Source organism: Phascolarctos cinereus, unplaced genomic scaffold (genome assembly GCF_003287225.1).
Source record: "Phascolarctos cinereus isolate Bilbo 61053 unplaced genomic scaffold, phaCin_HiC Scaffold_2;HRSCAF=192, whole genome shotgun sequence".
Classification (NCBI taxonomy): Eukaryota; Metazoa; Chordata; class Mammalia; order Diprotodontia; family Phascolarctidae; genus Phascolarctos; species Phascolarctos cinereus.
The window spans coordinates 322,173,776-322,193,610 of NW_027555625.1; the positions used below are offsets into that span (position 1 = coordinate 322,173,776).

Here is a 19,835-nt window from a genome sequence, read left to right on the forward strand (position 1 = left end):
ATCCCTAGCCTGAGAGCAACTCCCTTAGCCTGAGAGCAGTGACCATGAAAAAGACCTGAGGGTTTTGGTGGATGACAAGTTCGACATGATCCAAAGTGATCAAAGGCTAACATAAGAATTGACATTAACAGAGCAATGGTGGGCACAGACTTTAATGGCCATCACTGAGAGCAATAGATAAGCAGAAGAAAATGAAGAGAAGTGGAAGATCAAGAAGAGAAGAAAGACTATACTTCAGTAAAACTCAAGAAGATAAAAATTTTAAGGGTCATCCTAAAAATACATGAAAGATGTCGACATGGGACATTTTGTTAAAAATGGGGAAAGCATCCTTTTTATGTGAAGGAAATGTAAAGGAAGAAATTAAAAGCTGTAAACAAGTAAATACATACAAGTTTCTGTACTTGACGTAGAATAGCTCCATGTCAAAAGGAAGCTCCCCAGGGTGAACCTGTGGCCAACAAGCAGATTATCAATTCTGTCCCTGTGGCAGGTGCTACTCTGCATGAATAATTCATGTGCTAAATGAAAATACATAAATTTTAAGCAAGGATTACTTAAGAAAACTTTCACTTTCACAGGCCTTTTACTTCTTGCTGATAACTAAAGACTGTTTCATGGAGGTGAAACACAGTTAAAAACCACATGGATTAAGGCTCCATATTTCTATAGTCTTGCAAGCCTCAAAATAGGACTAGATTTATCTTATTCCTCTGATCACACAGCTAGCATAGATGATTAGGATAAACCTAGAGTAAAAGGGAATACTTATATAGCCACACCCCACATAACAATGGTCCAGCCAATATTATTTAGCAATAGTATCATCAATAAGCCATGACTCCAAACCCCAATCCATTTGAATGAACCACGACTATAACACCACAAGGCTGACTTCCCATTGTTCCTATGAACTAAGTATCCTAGACCTAAGTAGGTGCTGCTCTGCCTGACATCAGGAAAAGTATGCCTTGATTTATAATTTTTCTTATGACAGCCCAATAAATCATCTGTGGCAGTGAGGCTTAAACAAATGAAACTTACTTCCTTAAATATTTAATTTAAGGATGAAAAATAAGTTTTCATTGATACCATGCCTCAATATTCTTCTGTCTCTAAAAATTTTCTTCCTGAGATGCTATCTGCTAATTCTGGGATACTTTACTTTAAACTAATCAAACCAATCTAGGAGACTTCTCTGGTATACCACTCACTGTCTACCCTCTTAGCCCTCAACTGAATTCTAATGAAGGTAGCAATTATGGAATAGCTACCTCTAGATGCAAAGGCAAAGGAAAAACAATAATTTTGCTCTTATTAAGTTATATAACCCAAAATTTATTATGAAGGACAAATGGATGACAAATGTCAAAAAATATTCTGGCATAATTCTCACTCCTACCATCCCTATTCCAACCTCAATTTCTCCTTTCTGCCCATCCCCCATGCCCCTACTACACTTGTGCATATTTCCAGATGGCTGAGTTAGATGAAAATTACAACTCATAAGCCACTGACCTCCTTCTGTACCATCTTGGATGCCAGAATCTTCTCAATGATATTAGCATCATCTTCTGGAGGCTCCTAAAGAAAAGGGTTAAAGTAATGGTCATTATTCTACTGACACCAAGGAAGATTTCATCTGAAGTACTATAACTGGCAATTTTTGATCTAGAAGTTTACTAATCCTTAGTAACCATCAGCACGTAAGGTGAATAAAATAATCTTTTATAACATGTTTATGGCTACACTGGAGGGGTTCTAGTGCTGCATAAAAAGATGATGGACACAAAGCACAATAGATAGCACTAAGTGGAAAACTTTCAAATTACAAGGAACCCTCAGAAAGGAAAAAATCCTAATTAATAATATAAAATGTTACTAAGTACTCTAATAATAAGAGCAAGAATTCACATTTACATACTACAGCACTTTATAGTACAAAAAAAGCTTTCCTCATAGTTATCCTGTGATATAGGTAGTATAAGCAATACTAACCCCATTTTACAGTCAAATACATAGAAAGTCAGAGTGGTTAAGTGGTCTGCTCATTATCAGCCAGGAAATAAGTAGACAGTAGTCCTGGAACACGAGCCCATGTCTAATAGATTCCAAACAAGTCTTCTCTTTTTTTAGAAACAGAAGTGATAAGAAATCACAACAACCCACAAGGTCACGCTTGTTTCCTTTTTAAAGTCCATATATAATACATTCCATATGATACTTTCAAAGCTGCCCAGCTTTTCTCCCTCTGAACCTCCTTCTATTCTGTGTGCCTTCTTTTAAAAGCTTCACTGACTCTTTTGTTTCTTTTCCTTCTTTTTGTTGGCATCATTATCACTAGTCCCCCCAACAATCCCTTCCTGCAAAAAAGAACACAAACTTCATCCCTTGTAACAGAAAGGCCATCAAGCAAACAAATTTGCACATTAGTCATGCTCAAAAAACTATTCTACACTTCTGTTCTATCACCTCTCTGTCAGGAAGTGGGAAACAGTCTTCACTTTTGGTCTTTTGGAATTGTGACTAGTCAGAATTGAATTCCCAAGTCTTTCAAAGTTGCTTTTCTTTATATTGCTATAGGTCATTGTATAAATTATTCTCCTGGTTCTGCTTATTTCAATATTCATCAGTTTGTACAAGTCTTCCCAGGTTTCTCTGACTCATTCATCTCTTATTATGCAATAAATAGCATTCCATTATATTCACAGGCTAAACTTTGTGTTTAGCCATTTCCCTACTGACTGGTACCCTATTAGCTTCCAATTTCTTTGTTAGAACAAAAAACAAATATTTTTTGTATATAAGGGTCCTTTTTTTCCTTTGAGCTTTTTGGAGTTTATGTCCAGCAGTGGTATCACAAGGTCAAGGAGTATATGCATAGACAGAAAGAAAATGTTTTATTTTATCTTGTTTGACACCATCTCCTGTCTACAAGAACGCATTCATTATCCAGTTATAAAATATATCTTCTTCCTTGGTCCTCAAATTTTGTGGCATTACTTTTTATATCTAAGTGATATATCCATTTGGAGCTTAATGTGGCATACAATGTGAGATCTTGATCTAAAACTCATTTCTGCCAGGCTGCTTTCCAGTTTTCCCAACAGTTTTTGTTGAATAGACAATCTTTGCCCCACAAAGGAGTCTTTGGATGTGTTAAACTCTACACTACTGTTTGTTTGCTTCTGTATAGTGAATACCTAATTTGTTCCACTGACCAACTTTTCTATTTTTTAACCAATGCCAAATAGTTTTTATGATTGCTGTTTTGTAGGTTAGCTTGAGATCTGGTAATAGTAGATCCCTTTCCTTTCTGCAATTTAAAAATTTCCCTCGAGACTCTTGATATTTTCTTCTCCAGATTAATTTGCTTTATACCTGCTGAGATAATCAAGTGATTTCCAAATTTTTACTATTTATATGGTCTGTTGCATTTAGTTTTCCTAAAATTTAACCAACCATTAATTGTTCATAAATCTCAGATGGTCATAGTATGTATATTTTAAATATGTGCTAAAACCACTTTAATATTTTATATCAACTTTCATTATGGATACTGATCTACAGTTTTCCCTGATTTGTCAACTTCTTGGTTTAGGGATCAAATCATATTTCCATTACTGAAAGAATTTTATAGGCTACCTTTTCCTCTAATTTTTGCAAACTGTTTATTCAATGTTGGAATAAATTATTTTTTGAATGTCGGATATAATTTATCTGGTCTTGTTTTGTTTTTCGTTTTTCCCTTTTGGGAGTTCATTTATGCTTTATACAAGTTCATTTTTTGAGAATGAGTTATTTAAAATCTTGATTTCTTATTCCATTAATCTGCATCTTTTACATTTTCATAAATATTCATCCATTTTATATCAGTTTTGCTAAAACACATAATTGGGCAAAAGAGTTCATAATGATTTCCTTTATTTTTTCCTCCTTAGTTGTGAATTCTCCACTTTCATTTTTGCTGATATTTACTTTTCCACTCTTTAAAAAATTAATTTTAGCTATTTTTTTTTCTATTTCATTAGGTTTTTTCCTTTTGAAAAAATCAGCTTCTGGTTTTAGCTATCATTTCAATGACTTCTTTATTTATTTTATTATTCTATATTTTGGATTTCAGAATTTTTATTTTGGTGTTTAGCTAAGATTTTATTATTTAATTTTTTAAACTTTTTTTTAGATGAATGCTCAGTAAATACACTGATCTATTATTTCTCTTTTGTGTTAATTAAAGTTTTTAAGAGACATGAATGACTTCCGCTTCCAGAAGCCAAGATGGCAGAGTAAGAAGTAAGTCACTCTTACCCTCCTTTATTAATCTCTGAAAGCCCAGAAAATATCACCCCAGGAAAAACCCTGGAACAGTTGAACCAGAAGAAAGACGGGGTGCAGTAGTCCAGTAGCCCAGGTAGCTTGAGAGATGAACCAGAAAGGCCCCTCTTGCCCTGAGGCAAGGGGAGCAGTACAGAACAGGAGGTATCCCAGCAAGCTAGCAGAAAGTCCCACTTCAGCATACCAGGAGGAGATCTTGAAACCCAGGTGGTGGAGCAGGCAAACACCAACACCTGGACCTCTGAGTGCCTCAGTGAGGATGGGGGAACTGGTGGAAACCAGCTTGGAAAACCACCAGGTGCCTTGGCATTCTACAGTAACCAGGTCTCCCAGTGCCTCAGCAAAACTAAGGGAAGCAGCGCTCCAATGGGCTCCAGGCTGATAAACATCCTGCAACATCCATCTGAAAGGAGCTGAAGAAAGTGAAAGGAAGAAAAGGCCTGGGTGAGCAGGAAATCTCCAGGGGCCACACTACCCAATCCTACCCCTAGAGTTCCAGTGTTACTGTTTCCAGCCCAACACCAGGTAAGCTGCCAGAACCCTACAGACTCCAATTGCCAACAGTTGAGGCCCCAGCACACAAAGTCAGTGACCAGACCCTAGGCTCCCAACACAAGAAGCCTGGGTCAGTGCCCCTGCTCCCCAGCAGGAGAACTCAATCTCTTTAAAGGCCAGGAAACAAGCAAACACCATGAGCAAAAAGAAACACACAATGGATTCTTATTATGGGAACAGTGAAGATAATAAGCTCAAGGCAAAAATTCTGAAGAGGACAACACTGTCAACAAACCCACATCTGGAACCTCAAAAGGGAATAGAACTGCTCTGAAGCCCAAAAAGCCTTCTTAGAAGAGCTCAAGAAGGATTTTAAAAGTCAAATGAGAGAGGTAGAAGAAAAAAAGTGGGATAAGAAATAAGAGGTATGCAAGAGAGAGTCAATAGCTTGGAAAAGGAAGGACAAAAATTAACTGTAGAAAATGAGTCCCTATAAAACACAACTGGCCAAATGAGGAAGGAGGTACAAAATCTAATAGAAGAAAACAATTTGTTAAAAATTAGAATTGTGCAAATGGAAGCTAATGACTCTATGAGAGAGCAAGAATCAGTCAAACAGAAACAAAAAAATGAAAAACTAGATGAAAATGTAAAATACCTCATTGGTAAAACAACTGACCTGGAAAATAGATCCAGGAGAGACAATTTAAAAATTATTGGTCTATCTGAAAATCACAATGAAAAAAAGAGCCAGGACAGTATCTTTCAGGAAATCATAAAAGAAAACTACCCTGAGGTCCTGGAACCAGAGGTAAAATAGCCATAGAAAGAATCCACCAATCACCTCCTGAAAGAGATCCCAAATTGAAAATGCCAAGGAATAAGTAGCCAAATTCCAAAATTATCAGGTCAAAGAGAAAATATTGCAAGCAGCTAGAAAGAAACAATTTAAATATCATGGAACCACAGTCAGGATTACACAGAACCTTGCAGCTTCTACATTAAAAGACTGTAGGGCATGAAATATGATATTCTGTAAGGCAAAGGAGCTTGAATTACAACCAAGGATCAACTACCCAGCGAAAATGAGCATGATCTTTCAGGGGAGGAGATGGATATTCAATGAAAAAGAGGACTTCCAACCCTTTCTGATAAAAAGACCAGAGCTCAATAGAAAATTTGATCTTCAGGGGCAGCTAGGTAGTGCAGTGGATAGAGCACCGGTCCTGAAGTCAGTAGGACCTGAGTTCAAATCCGGCCCAAACACCTGACACTTACACTTACTAGCTGCATGACCCTGGGCAAGTCACTTAACCCCAATTGCCTAAAAAAAGGGAAAAAAAAAAGGAAATTTGATCTTCAAATACAAGACTCAAGAGAGACATGAAAAGGTAAATGGGACAGGAAGAAACAGCATATTATTAATAAGGGCAAACTGTTTACATCTCTACAAGGGAAGATGACACTTGTAACCCCTGAGAACTGTATTGTTATTACACAATATTAAAGTGGTATACATAAAGGGGATGGGTATAAGTTGACTTTGATGTAATGATAAAAAAAAATCTAATCAAGTGGGTTAAATGAATCCAAGTGGATTAATCTGATTTAAGAAAATGTACTGAGAGAAAAGGAAAGGAGTAGGCAGACAAGGGTAAATTACATTACAGGAAAAGACACAAAAACCTATTACAGCAAAGGGAAAGAAGGGAGGGATATGAGCATTGTTTGAACCTTACTCTCATTAGATTTGGCTCAAGAAGAGAATAAAATAAGCAGTTAGGTATAGAAATCTAACTTGCCCTAAAGGCAGTAGAAGGGAAAAGGGGATAGAAAAAGGAGGGAAGAAGTAGTAAGGGTAGAGAGAAAGAAAAGAGAGGGGGCTAATAGAAGGGAAGCAGGACTGAGGGAGGCTGTGGTCAAAAGCAAAACACTAGTGAGGAGGGAAAGGGAGAAAGGAAAAAGAAAAGCATAAAGAAGGGGGAAATAGGATGGAAAGAAAGACACAGATAGTAATCATAACTGTGAATGTGAATGGGATGAACTCTCCCATAAAACGGAAGCACATAGCAGAATGGATTAAAAACCATAATCCTACAATATACTGTTTACAGGAAACACATTTGAAACAGAGGGGACACACACAGGGTAAAGGTAAAAGGCTGGAGCAGAATATATTATGCTTCAGCTGAAGTAAAAAAAGCAGGGGTAGCAATCCTGATCTCAGACAAAGCAAAAGCAAAAATAGATCTTATCAAAAGAGATCAGGAAGGAAACTATATCCTGCTAAAAGGCACCACAGACAATGAAGTAATATCATTATTAAACATATATGCACCAAATGGTATAGCATCTAAATTCTTAGAGGAGAAATTCAGGGAGTTACAGGAAGGAATAGACAACAAAACTATACTAGTGGGAGACCTCAACCTTCCCCTCTCTGAACTATATAAATCTAACCACAAAATAAACAAGAAAGAAGTTAAGGAGGTGAATAGAATATTAGAAAAGTTAGGTATGACAGACCTCTGCAGAAAATTGAATGGGGATAGCTGATGCTGAGTTAAGTGAGAAGAACCAGGAGAACATTGTGCATAATAACAGCCACGTTGTGCAATGACTAATATTGATAGACTTAACATTTCTCAGCAATACAAGGATCTAAGACATCTCCAAAGGCCTCATGATGGAAAATACTATCCACATCCAAAGAAAGAACTATGGAGTTTGAATGCAGATTGAAGCATATTATTTGCTATTTTTTTTTCTTCTGTTGTGTTTTGCTTCTTCTTTCTGGTAGTTCCTGGTATTGGTTCTAATTCTTACAACATCACTAATGTGAAAATGTTTAATAGGAATGCATATGTATAGCCTATATCAGACTGCACGCTGTTTTGGCGAGGGACATGGGGGAAGAGGGGGAGAAAAATTTTAAACTCAAAAGCTTATGGAAGTGATTACTGATAAATCAAAATAAATTAATTAATTTAAAAAAAGAATGCTTAGGGGAAAAAAAAGACATAAATTTTCCTCTCAGGACTTCTTTGGCTCTATCTCAAAAGGTTGCTTCTTTTTAAAAGTTTTTTTAATATTTTATTTCCCCCTCCAATTATGTTAAAACAACATTCATTTTTAAAAATTGTGAGTTCCAAATTCTCTGCCTCCCTCTCTCCCTTACCCCCTCATTGAGAAGTCAATTTGATATGGGCACATAAAACATATGCAGTCACATAAAACATATTCCCATTTTAGTCACGTTATGAAAGAAAATAGACACTTCCCCCTGCCCCCAAAAAATCCAAGAATAAAGATGGTAAAAAAAAAAGTTTGCTCCAATCTGCATTCAGATTCCATCAGTTCTTTCTCTGGAGATGGACAGAATTTTTTATCATAAGTCCTTTGGAACTGTCTTGAATTACTGCACTGCTGAGAATAGTTAAGTCATTCATAGTTGATCACTGTACAATATTCTCCTGGTTCTATTCACTTCATTTGCATCCATTCATGTAAGTCTTTCCAGGTTTTTCGGAAGGCATCGTGCTTGTCATTTCTTACAGCATAATAGTATTACATCACAATCATATACTGTAACTCATTTAGACATTCCCCCAATTGATAAGCAGTACCCCAATTTCCAATTCTTTGCCAGTACAAAAAGAGCTGCTATAAATATTTTTGTACATCTAGGTCCTTTTCCTTTTTTTTTCCTCTTTGGAATACAGACTTAGCAGGGGTATTCTGTGTCAAAGGGTACGCACAGGTTTACAGCTCTTTATGTCTCTGTCTATAGTTCCAAATTGCTCTCCAGAATGGTTGGATCAGTTCACAACTCCACCAATGGTGCCGCAGTGGTTCAATGTTGCCAGAACTATGTGTGGGCAATGCAAGAGAGTCCTCTTCCCTAATCTCCCGTGGGCTTACCATCTGTGGGCTGAGACTCCTTGCCACTGATTCAGTTGCCTCCAAGGCCTGTTACTAGCTTGCCAGGTGTGGCCTGCGCTGGACTGCACTCCGCTCTCACCCCAGTGAGACAGACCTTTCCTGCTGACTTTCTAACTTCTTTTGGTCTGGAAAACTGTTTCACCCTCTTCTTTTGTTAGTTCTGCCACTCCAGAATTTGCTGTGAGGTGTTATTTTGACATTGTTTGGAGGGAAATTTAAGAGTGCTCAGGTAAGTGCCTGCTTATACTCTGCCATCTTGGCTCTGCTCCCCTCTCCCTAAAGTTTTGAAAAACTGCCTCATCACTGCCATTTTCACTGATGAAATTACTTATTATTTGTAAAATTTGTACTTTCACCTAACAATTCTTTAGGATTACATGATTTAATCTCCATCTAAATTTGAATCTTTTATTTAAAGGTGCTTCTGACCATAAACTGTATTGTATTGTGGTCAGTATGTGTGTTTATTTGTTTTGGCATTTGTTTATGAGGTTTTACATGCTAGGCCTATCACATGGTTAATTTTTGTTACGGCGCTACACACAGCAGAGAAATTCTATTTATTTCTATTTCCATTTAATATTTGCCAGAATTATATCTCACTTGATTAAAATTCTGTTCAAGTCCTTATATTGTTTCTTGTTTATCTTTTCATTAAACTTGTCTGAAAGCGGTCCACTGAAGTCTCCAATGATAGTTTTGCTGTCTATTTTTCTCTGACATTGGACTTTTCCCTTTAAATACTTTGATGCCAAGACATTCAGTGCCATGTATTAAGTACTGATATTATTTTCTTATCTACGATGCCTTTAAACATAATGTAGTTTCCCACAAATGTAGTTTAATCTTTTCTAAACATCTATTTTACTGTTGCCTTTATCTTTACAGCCACTTTCTGCTTTTCTGAGTTTGCCTGAAGCACAATAAAAACTGTTCCAGCTCTTATTTTAACTCTACAAATCTTTATACTTCAAGAATTTCTTGTAAAGCACATTTTGTAGAATCATATTTTCTAATACATTCTGATAACCGTTTCTGTTTTTATGGATGAGTCATTCTTTTTATGGTCTTTACAAATAAGGCATGTACTTCCCTTCATCATATACTCTAACCCCCCATCTCTTCCTTATAAAGAAGCCGAGAGAGAAGGAATGTGATCAACGCTAGTTATCTACACTTAAGAGATTTGCTTCTAATAAATTGTCCCACCTCTCTTCTTTTTGTCCAGATTCAGCTCACTGGTTCTTGTATTTTATTTTTTTAATTGCTCTTCCCCCTTTACATCTTTACTCTGAAGTGGATCTTTGTTTTGTTTGCCAACAGACTATTCTATACAGACTGTGGCCTCATTCTTAAACCCCCTTTCCCTGTCTCATTCCTGCTTCCCGCTGAAGGTTAATGTTCTTCTATACTGACCCTTTTTTTATAAATGTGTATGTTCAACCATCATTTATCTTTCTGACAAGAGTCTCATTCTCCCTACTCCTTCTTCTACATTTGTATATTCTTCTCCATTGAGAAACTGAAGGCTCCACACCCTTGTTCCTCAATTTATCCCAGGTATATCCCTTTCCCCACTACTTTTTCTTTGTTTCTTAATCTCAAGATGGAACATACTCCCAGGCCCTTTGCTGGTCTTATTGACTTCCTCTATGACATTTGAAGACAAAAACATTCTACAGGTACCCTTGTTTCTTTTACCCCTATTAGAATGTAAGTATTCCATCACTGTTTAGTCCCTTCTAATTAATCAAATGTATTTACCTTTCTAGGTTTCTCTTGACTTCTGTGCTAGCATTTGAAAACTTCTACTCAGTTCTGGTCCTTTTTAGCAGTAATGTTTTGAAAGTACTATATTCCATTAAAAGACTACCTCCAGCTCCGTTACTCAGTGGATTATACTAAGTCTTGCAAGATTATTCTTTAGTTACAAATTTTTATTTTTGCTTTCTGGAATGTCACATTCTGAGATTTTCTTAACTTGATAGTAACTGGTGCCAAATTTTCTGAGATCCTGGGAGTCTTTAGTATTCAGACTTTCTTTATATTGACTTAAGAGTAATTTTTCTTTGACTAAGAAGCTCTTGTTTTTAATTACATTACTGGGAGTTTCTTTCAGGAGGCAATGGTGGTTCTCTTCTATTTTCACTTTGCCCCCTGCTTCTAATAGCTCTGGACACTCTTCATTTATTATTTCTTAAAATGTATCATCCAGGTTTTCTGTTTAAGCTATTGTGTTCAGTGATTAATGATTCTTCAATTCTCTTCCTTTCCCTGTTTTCTAGTAGATACCTCATTTTATTCTATTTTTAAAATATTTTTATCTTGTTCTAATATTTCTTGTTGTCTCATAAAATCATTAGTTTTATTTTCTCCATAATAATTTTCAAGGAATCTCCATTATATAGATAAGGTTTTCTACCTTCTCTTTTTTTTTAAAAAAAATCATTGTATTTTAAAAGTTTTAAACTTAACAAGAACAAAAAAAATGAACATTCTCATCTACAAAAAAGAACAGAAAACAGTAGTGTAGATAAAACTGCAAAATTCTCTGTTTTATATATATAGCTTGCTTCAAAAAAAAAGAATATTATAAATTCAACATATTACTATCAAACCCATCCTGCCTCTGTGTTTCCTTCTAGGCACTTAAAAAATGCTTCAATGGTCATATTTTATTTTCATTTTGGGGGGCAAGGGAGACAGTCAAAGGAAGCAATACTGTTATTAGCACCACTCTCTCCTTCCTGAATACCAAACCCCTAATAAAGAAAAGAAAATCAATCCTTGTAAGAAATAAGCATTGTTAAGCAAAACAAAATCACACATTTGCCACATTCAAAACAAATCTCATTCTGCACCTGGCATCCATCACCCTCTGTCAAGACAATCTACTTTCTATTTTAATCTCTTTATCCTCCCAATTCTTTTCTCCAAAGCTCTAACCATTACTGTTTATCCTTTCTTCATTTCTCCCAACTACTCCTGTAGTTCTCTGGACAACTTTTTTTTACCTTTGAGGTTATATTTATAGATGCTGTGGAGTTATTCTATTCTTTTCAGTTTACTCCTTGGGCATTCTTTGACATTTCTTTATAGTATTGCCTTCAGTTTGCTTACATGACTGGCTTCATTTGTGGAGTGGGACTTTGTGTCAGGGCCAGACTCTGTCCTCTCCCACGCTCTTAGATGGAATGGTCAAGTCCTGTTTGGTCCTCAACTCAATCTGGCAGGGCTTTTGGTAATGGTAATTTTTTTTTCTACCTCCCCTATTGCACCTGCACACAAAGTGCTGGCAAGTTTCGGCCCATTTCAATTGTCTGGGTTCAATGTATTATGTTCTTCAGGGCCTTCAATAGAGTTCTCAGTGCAAAATGTTACAATCTTGCAGGTCCTGATCAGAGCTCTGGCAGCCTTCAGCTCTGTTCCATGGTTGTAGTGTTGTACATTTCTGACCCTTTCTGGAGCTCCCTACTTGGAGCATTTTGGTCTTACTGTCACTAGCAAGAGAGCTATGGACTTCCCCTCACCCTGGGCTGACCCAATCGCATCACCACCTTGACCACCATCTCTCCTCAGATGCTAAAGGAGTTAAGTCCAGGATCCCAAACCCAACAGTACTGAAAAGCAATCCCTCTGGAGATTCAGTCCAGCAACTGCTCCTGTAAGTGCTACAGCACAGCTACTGAAGGAAAGATTCTTGTCATCAAAGTCCTTATTAACACTGTTAAATAGTTCAACACTAGGACGGATACGAAAAATCAAATAAAGTCAAATCAGTGTAAGTGACATTAAAGAAGAAGCACTAACCTTTCCTTTCTCACTGTACCCTAAGGATCATGGGATTTTTCCATCTGATTTGCAGCTGAAACCTTCCACGTTTTATCTTCCCCATTAGAAGGTGAGTTTGCCGAGAGCAGAGACTATCTTGCTTTCCTATTTATATCTCCAGTGCTTAGTATATTTATTATATAATTATAATAATATGATAATATATTATAGTACATTTATTATATAAATAAATGCTTATTTATTTATTCACCCCCCAACCTGTACCCCCCAGAGGGCTGAGTGTTTCCCATCCCTCCCACCCAATCCCACTACCCCAAAAAGTTTTACCATCCAGCACTCCAGGCTTCTTACCCCCTTGGAATAAAGTATTATAGGTTTTAGGTGCTCCTACAGCATCAATGGTCAGAGTACTAGCAAACTGATGACTTGTTTAGCTGCCCTCAAGCTGGCTTCTCTGGTAGAGGATATTTATAAACTTCTGCCTACCTTTTAAAAAAATTAATATTTATTGGTATCTTTTGTTCTTACATTGCTTAAATTTCCCCCTGCACATCACTCCCTTCCTGAGAATCATCTCTTTGTAAGGTACACTGTATCTTTAAGGTTCCTTTCATAAAGATCAGTTAATGATGGAAAAGAAAAGGTGTTTCTGTGTAAAGGAAGAGGTTTGTATCAACTGCTAAAGGATAAAATATTGCAGCTGTTGTAGATGAATATTTTGATAACTAATATGAACAGAAAAAGAATTTTGTTTTAACATAAACTTCTAAAAATGTATATGAAGAAACATAGCTTTCAGACAGGATTGGTACAGTTTAGGAGAGCAAATGATCTGTACAGAAGTGAGGTCTGACATGGAACTTGCTGTCAACAATGTGGAGTGATGTGTGGTAACAAGTGAATGTTCTGAAGAAGAAAAAAAGATTATTTATTTATTAAGAAACAGAGAAGAGGGGGGCGGAGCCAAGATGGCAGAGTGAAAGTAGTGACTTGCTTCAGCTCTCCCCCAAACCCCTCCAAATACTCATGAAAAATGGCTCTTAACAAATTCTGAAGCAGCAGAACCCACATAAAGACAGAGAGAAACAAATTTCCAGCCCAAGACAACCTGGATGGTTGATCAGAAAGTTGTATGGCGCCGGGCTGGGAGCGCAGTGCCACGTAGGTGCGCAAGCCACAGCGAACCTGTAGCAGGCCTCAGAGGACTGAATCTCGGGCAACTGTGGAGGTGTTCAGACTTCTCAATCCACGAATGCCAAAGACAACTTAGAAGGTTAGTGGGAAAAGTCTGTTTCTGTGGTGCTGAGACAGGAAGGTGGGGTCTCAGCTCCATTCCCCAAGAGCGTGGCCCGGGGGGGGGGGGAGCTACTTCCCGAGCTTCCAGCCCATAGACTGAGGGGGAATCCAGTGGCTGATCAGAGAGGGGTCGCAGGGATCTCTTTGCCAGTGCTGAGGGCAGGAATCTCTTACTTTGCCCGTGTTTGGATCTGGGTCACAGTTCTGGGCAGCGGTGCTGGGGTGAGAAGAAGTGCTGGCATGGTGGAGCTTATAGTGGCTGTAGAGAGGAACCCCTCCTCACAGTTACAGGACAGAAAGGAGTACCTGCGGTCACAGGCCAGGAAAGGAGTAAACACCTCGCCCCTTATCATATCACCCTGGAAGAACTGAAAATTTACAGGTCCCTACAAGTATCTCTGAAAACAGCTGTATAAACCCCTGAAGCTTGGGACAGTACATTCTCCACATTGGAAGCAGATTCGTACCTTGACAAAGAGTTTAAAACTCAAGTAATTGGCCGGGATCATGAGCAAGAAGCGCAAAAAGAGTAAGACTATATTATCTTACTTTGGTGACAAAGATCAAAATATACAACCAAAAGAAGACAACAAAGTCAAAGATCCTACGTCCAAAGCCTCCAAGAAGAATATGAATCAGTCCCAGGCCTTGGAAGAGCTCAAAAGGCATTTTGAGAAGCAAGTAAGGGAAGTAAAGGAAAAACAGAGTGATGCAAGAAAATCATGAAAAACAAGTCAACAGCTTGCTAAAGGAGACCCAAAAAAAATACTGAAGAAAATAACATTTTAAAAAATAGCCTAACCCAAATGGCAAAAAAGGTCCAAAAAGCCAATGAGGAGAAAATGCCCTAAAAAGAAAAATTGGCCAAATGGAAAAGGAAGTCCAAAAGCTTACTGAAGAAAATACTTCCTTAAAAATTAGAATAGAGCAATTGGAAGATAGTGACTTTATGAGAAATCACGACACAGTAGAACAAATCCAAAAGAATGAAAAATTAGAAAACAATGTGAAATATCTCATCGGAAAAACAACTGACCTGGAAAATAGATCCAGGAGAGAGAATTTAAAAATTATTGGACTATCTGAAAGCCATGATCAAAAAAAGAGCCTAGACATCATCTTTCAAGAAATTATCAAGGAAAACTGCCCTGATATATTAGAACCAGAGGGCAAAATAGAAATTGAAAGAATCCACAGATCTCCTCCTGAAAGAGATCCCCAAAGGAAAACTCCTAGGAATATTATAGCCAAATTCCAGAGTTCCCAGGTCAAGGAGAAAATATTACAAGCTGCCAGAAGGAAACAATTCAAGTACTGTGGAAACACAATCAGGATAACACAAGATTTAGCAGCTTCTACATTAAAGGACCGCAGGGCATGGAATATAATATTCCGGAGGGCAAAGGAGATAGGATTACAACCAAGAATCACCTACCCAGCAAAACTGAGTATAATCCTTCAGGGGAAAAAATGGTCATTCAGTGAAATAGAGGACTTTCAAGCATTCTTGATGAAAAGACCAGAGCTGAATAGAAAATTTGACTTTCAAATACAGGACTCAAGTGGAACATGAAGAGGTAAACAGGAAAGAGAAATCATAAGAGACTTATTAAGATTGAACTGTTTACATTCCTGCATGGAAAGATGATATTTATAACTCATGAGACCTTTGTCAGTATTAGGGTAGTTGGAGGAAAAAAATTATATGTATGTATATATAGATAGATAGAGGGCACAGGGTGAGTTGAAGATTAAGGGGTCATATCTGGAGAATAAAATTAAGGGATGAGAGAGGATTATACTCAGAAGAAGAAAGGGAGAGGTAGAATGGGGTAAATTATCTCACAAAAAAAAACAGAAAAGAAAAGTCTCTTACAGTGGAGGGGAAACAGGGGAAGGTGAGAGGGAATGAGTGAATCTTATTCTCATAGGATTTGGCTTAAGGAGGGAATAACATACACATTCAATTGGGTATGGAAATCTGTCTTACCCTACAGGAAAATAGGGGGAGAAGGGGACAAGAGAGCAGGGCGATGATAGAGAGGAGGGCAGATTGGGAAAGGGGTAATCAGAAGTAAATACTTCTGAGGAGGGACAGGGTCAAAAGAAAGAATAGAATAAATGGGAGGGCAGGATAGGATTAAGGGAAATAGAGTTAGTTTTTCACAACATGTCTACTATGGAAGTGTTTTGCATAACTGCACATGTACAACTTATATTGAGTTGCTTGCCTTTTCAATGAGGGTGGTGGGGAGGGAGGAAGAGAGAAAATTTAAAACCTCAAGGTTTAAAAACATATGTTTAAAAAATGTTTTCACATGCTACTGGGAAATAAGAAATACAGGAAATGGGGTACAGAAGTCTATCCTGTCTTACAGGAAAATAGAAGGGGAAGGGGATAAGAGAAGGGGGAGAGATAGAAGAGAGGACAGACTAGGGCAGGGGATATTCAGAATGCATGCCATCTTGGGGTGAGGGGGGTGAGATGGGGTGAAAATTTGGAACTCAAAAACTTGTGGAAGTGAATGTTGAAAACTAAAAATAAATAAATTTATATATTAAAAAAAAGAAATAGAGAAATAGGTTTGTGAAAAAAAAGACAGTATCAAGGACACTGCAGAGGGGGACCTTTTCAGAAGTAAAGTATGATGGGCACCTCAGTTAATTTGCATATCTGTCACCCAAGGAAAGTGAGTAAAACTAAGAAAATGAGAAATAAACACTTGCGCACTGAGATAAATTTAAAAGCTTGTTAATTTAAAAAGGCCTATTGACTTGATGGGGAAATTGGGGGAGCTGTCACTTTTTAAAGTCAAAAGTGAGTGACTAAGAATTAGGAGGAGGCTTTCCCAGCAAACAGGATAGCAAAGGAAGGAGAGGAACCTTGAGAGAAGAGACAGCTAAAGAAGACAGCAGGGAGCTGAAAAGGGCTCCACCTGAGCAGAGTAGCAGTTACAAAGAGAATGCTTCAGCTGATCAATCCCAAATGGCCAGAAAGAAGTGACTTCATTGGCCAAGAGCTCCAGTGCCCAGCCACCTTGCCTCAGTCAAACTGAGACCTGTTAAGGACCTTAGCTTGAAAAGGCCAAAGTCTCTCAACGCATCCTGGACCATCTCCAGTTGTCCTGATCCATATCTGGCCACTGGACCCCGATGGCTCCAGAGGAGAAAGTGAGGCTGGTGACTTTGCACAGCCCTCCCTCACTTAAATCCAATTCACTTGCATGTTCCGGCATCACCTTCCTGGCAAACAGCAGCAGCAATCCCAGGTGACAGAAAGTTGTGGGCAGCTCTGTGCTACAACCTCTATCTTCAGAAAGGAAAGCAGAAGGGCATTACTGCTTCTTTGATAGCCTGGTGAGGATGGGGAAGGGTGTTACTCTGAGCTCTATTCTGAATGGGTGGCGAAACTTTTGGGAAGGGTGTTGGAAACACCCAGCACTCTGGTGTAGGACACAGAATGAGCAATAAAGGAATGCATTATTAAGTGCTTATTATATTCGATGTCCAAGTGAGTAAGTAACAGTCTGGGCTATTTTGTAGAGCCCAGAGAGAGCCAATTTGTTGAGCTCTTTAGTTCTCTGGCTAGAGACTTGCTATTTACATTAAGAGCTAACCCTTTCTAAGTGTTTTCTTTAAAGGTGGTGATTATTTGAAAGATCTTATGAAAAGTTATGTTCAAGTAAAGAAGGCAATTTCCCCAGATTAAGAGTGGTGAACATCAATAGTCAAGCAGTGAGGAGAGAAGCAGTTTCATGTGGTGCATACGTTCCTGAATGGACAACTAAAACTGAAGCTTGGAGTCTAGAACTGTAAGTCACCTGAATTACATGATTTGGCACTCCTCAAGTGTTCATGTGCTAGGTTCCTGTAATTGGTTTAAGAGTGTAATCTGGGTTTGAGTATTGTGATTTACCTTATTATTTATGTACTTTCTTTAGTGTATTAGTATCTACAATATTATGTCTTTTGCCTTACCGTTACTTAAATGATTATCTTTCAAATATAAAAGTCTCCATTAGCCAGTCAGAAAACACACTGGTGCTAGAGTGGTAAGTAGGAGAGTATATTTGTTCTCAACAGGGTTATACCTACCTCCACAACCCTAACATAGCTTAAATGTAACTGTATGCTAGTGGTCTATCTCGGGGAACTTAGATCTGCCAGTGTGCTGGAGTGAATAAGCCAAACCCAGAAAAAGAAGTGGGATATCTTAAAAGGCCTAGCTAAAGAGAATTAGTTACTGATGGTGCAGATGTTAAAACTCTATTGGATCAGCCCCACTGTACACCATTCTGTAATGTTAAACATGGGGACAGTAGAAAATTATGCCCTACAACAAATAATTTTTTTAATAGAAAAAGAGTAAAACAATCTGCAAAACCTATCAATAAATTGAAGAAAACCTGACAATATAAACAACATTCCAAAACTGAGGCCCTATTCCCCAACCTCTGCAAAGAAGCAGGGATCATGTCACCTTTTTGGAACCAAGCTTGTTCTCTGCAGTTTTTAATTGTTTTGTGCTTATTGTACTTTCTATTTAATTGTTGTAGTCATTCATTGTGCCTGTTGTTTTCTTGGCTTTTCATCACTCTTCAGTAGTTCATGAAGATTTTTCCATGCTTCATCATATTCATCATTGTTTACAATCCAGTAACATTCCATTACATTTATATATCAAAATTTATTTAGACATTCCACAATTGGTAAATATTTACTTTGTTTCCAATTCTTTGCTATCACAAAAAAGTGCTGCTATAAATATTTTGGTGTATATGGGATTTTCTTATCAGTGGCTTTCTTGGGATTTAAGAATAGTAGTGGAATCTCTGGGTCACAGTATGGATATTTTAGTCATTTTATTTGCTTAATGGCAAATTGCTTTCCAAAATGGCTCTAGTGATTCACAGTTCTAGCAACAATGCATTAGTATGCCTGTCTTTCTGCAACCTCTTGGACCTTGAATATTCTGATCTTTTGTCATCTCTGTCAATCTGCTGGGTCTGGGTGGAAGGCAAAATCTCATGGGCGTTTTGATTTGCATTTCTCCCACTATTAGTGCTTTGGAGCATCTTATATACAGTTGTTTACAATTTGTAATTTTTTTGAGAACTGTTTTCTGGCTCGCCTTTTGTGCAGTCTCAGGCTAGATGAGAGGACTTACTATTGTTTCTCTTTGGCTTCTTAATCATTATTCAATTGATATAATGTCTTTAAAATTTTTTTGATGGAGTACATGTGCAAAAGTTGGGCTCCTGTACAGACTTTCCACGTAATCCATACTAACTAGAAGACCAAGTGTTCTACTTTAACATGCTGACATTCAATATTTCTGTAAAGACTCCTAAACACCTGAAGGTCAACTAAGACATTCCTGTTTTTGGAATTATTTCCAGACCTGATTTGGTCAACTCACCAAATTATGTTTCCCTATTCCCTGCTCCTACTAAGTTTCTCACCTAATCAACAGTCTCTCTACTCTTTTCCACAATCTGCATACTCTTTTCCACTACCAAAACTGTATGAGCTTTCCCCTCTGCATACCTTCCTGTGGTAGCTTATATAGTGATCACTCTAAAATGCCTTATCATTTCAAATTGCTATTAAAAACCACTTTTTTCCTCCCTTGGATACACATTTTGATTCCTAAATTGCTACCCACTTACAACCAAGCTGCAAAATATTTATCAGCATTTGAGTGATATCAGAAGTGACAAACCTAAATGGTATGTATTATATATGGACAGCTCTTCTTTTTGCTATATTCTTTCTAGTACTTTATTCTGTCAGTATTTTTTCAGCAGAAATTTTGTTTGGGTTATTATGGTGAATCCTAGATGCGAGATTAACTCATTCATGTCTATGACTTTCATAATGATAGCAAAAGAATGCTTATTACAATGACTCTACATTTGTCACTCTACTTTGCTAGCTGAAATCTTAAGAACGTTCATAATCTATGTCACTATCTT

The 19,835-nt window shown here is 37.5% G+C and overlaps 1 protein-coding gene across 8 annotated transcripts in view; it reads right to left on the minus strand.

Annotated features, from left to right (window-relative positions):
- CHD6 (chromodomain helicase DNA binding protein 6) overlaps positions 1-19,835 on the minus strand; it is a 183,841-nt gene that overhangs the window by 89,087 nt on the left and 74,919 nt on the right. For all 8 annotated transcript variants that reach the window (XM_020998890.2, XM_020998891.2, XM_020998892.2 and 5 more), the window contains 2 exons: positions 1,519-1,584; positions 393-451 (listed from right to left, as the gene is read on the minus strand). In XM_020998890.2, the coding sequence (XP_020854549.1) occupies positions 393-451; positions 1,519-1,584 (125 nt within the window). The remainder of the gene's footprint in view (positions 1-392; positions 452-1,518; positions 1,585-19,835) is intronic.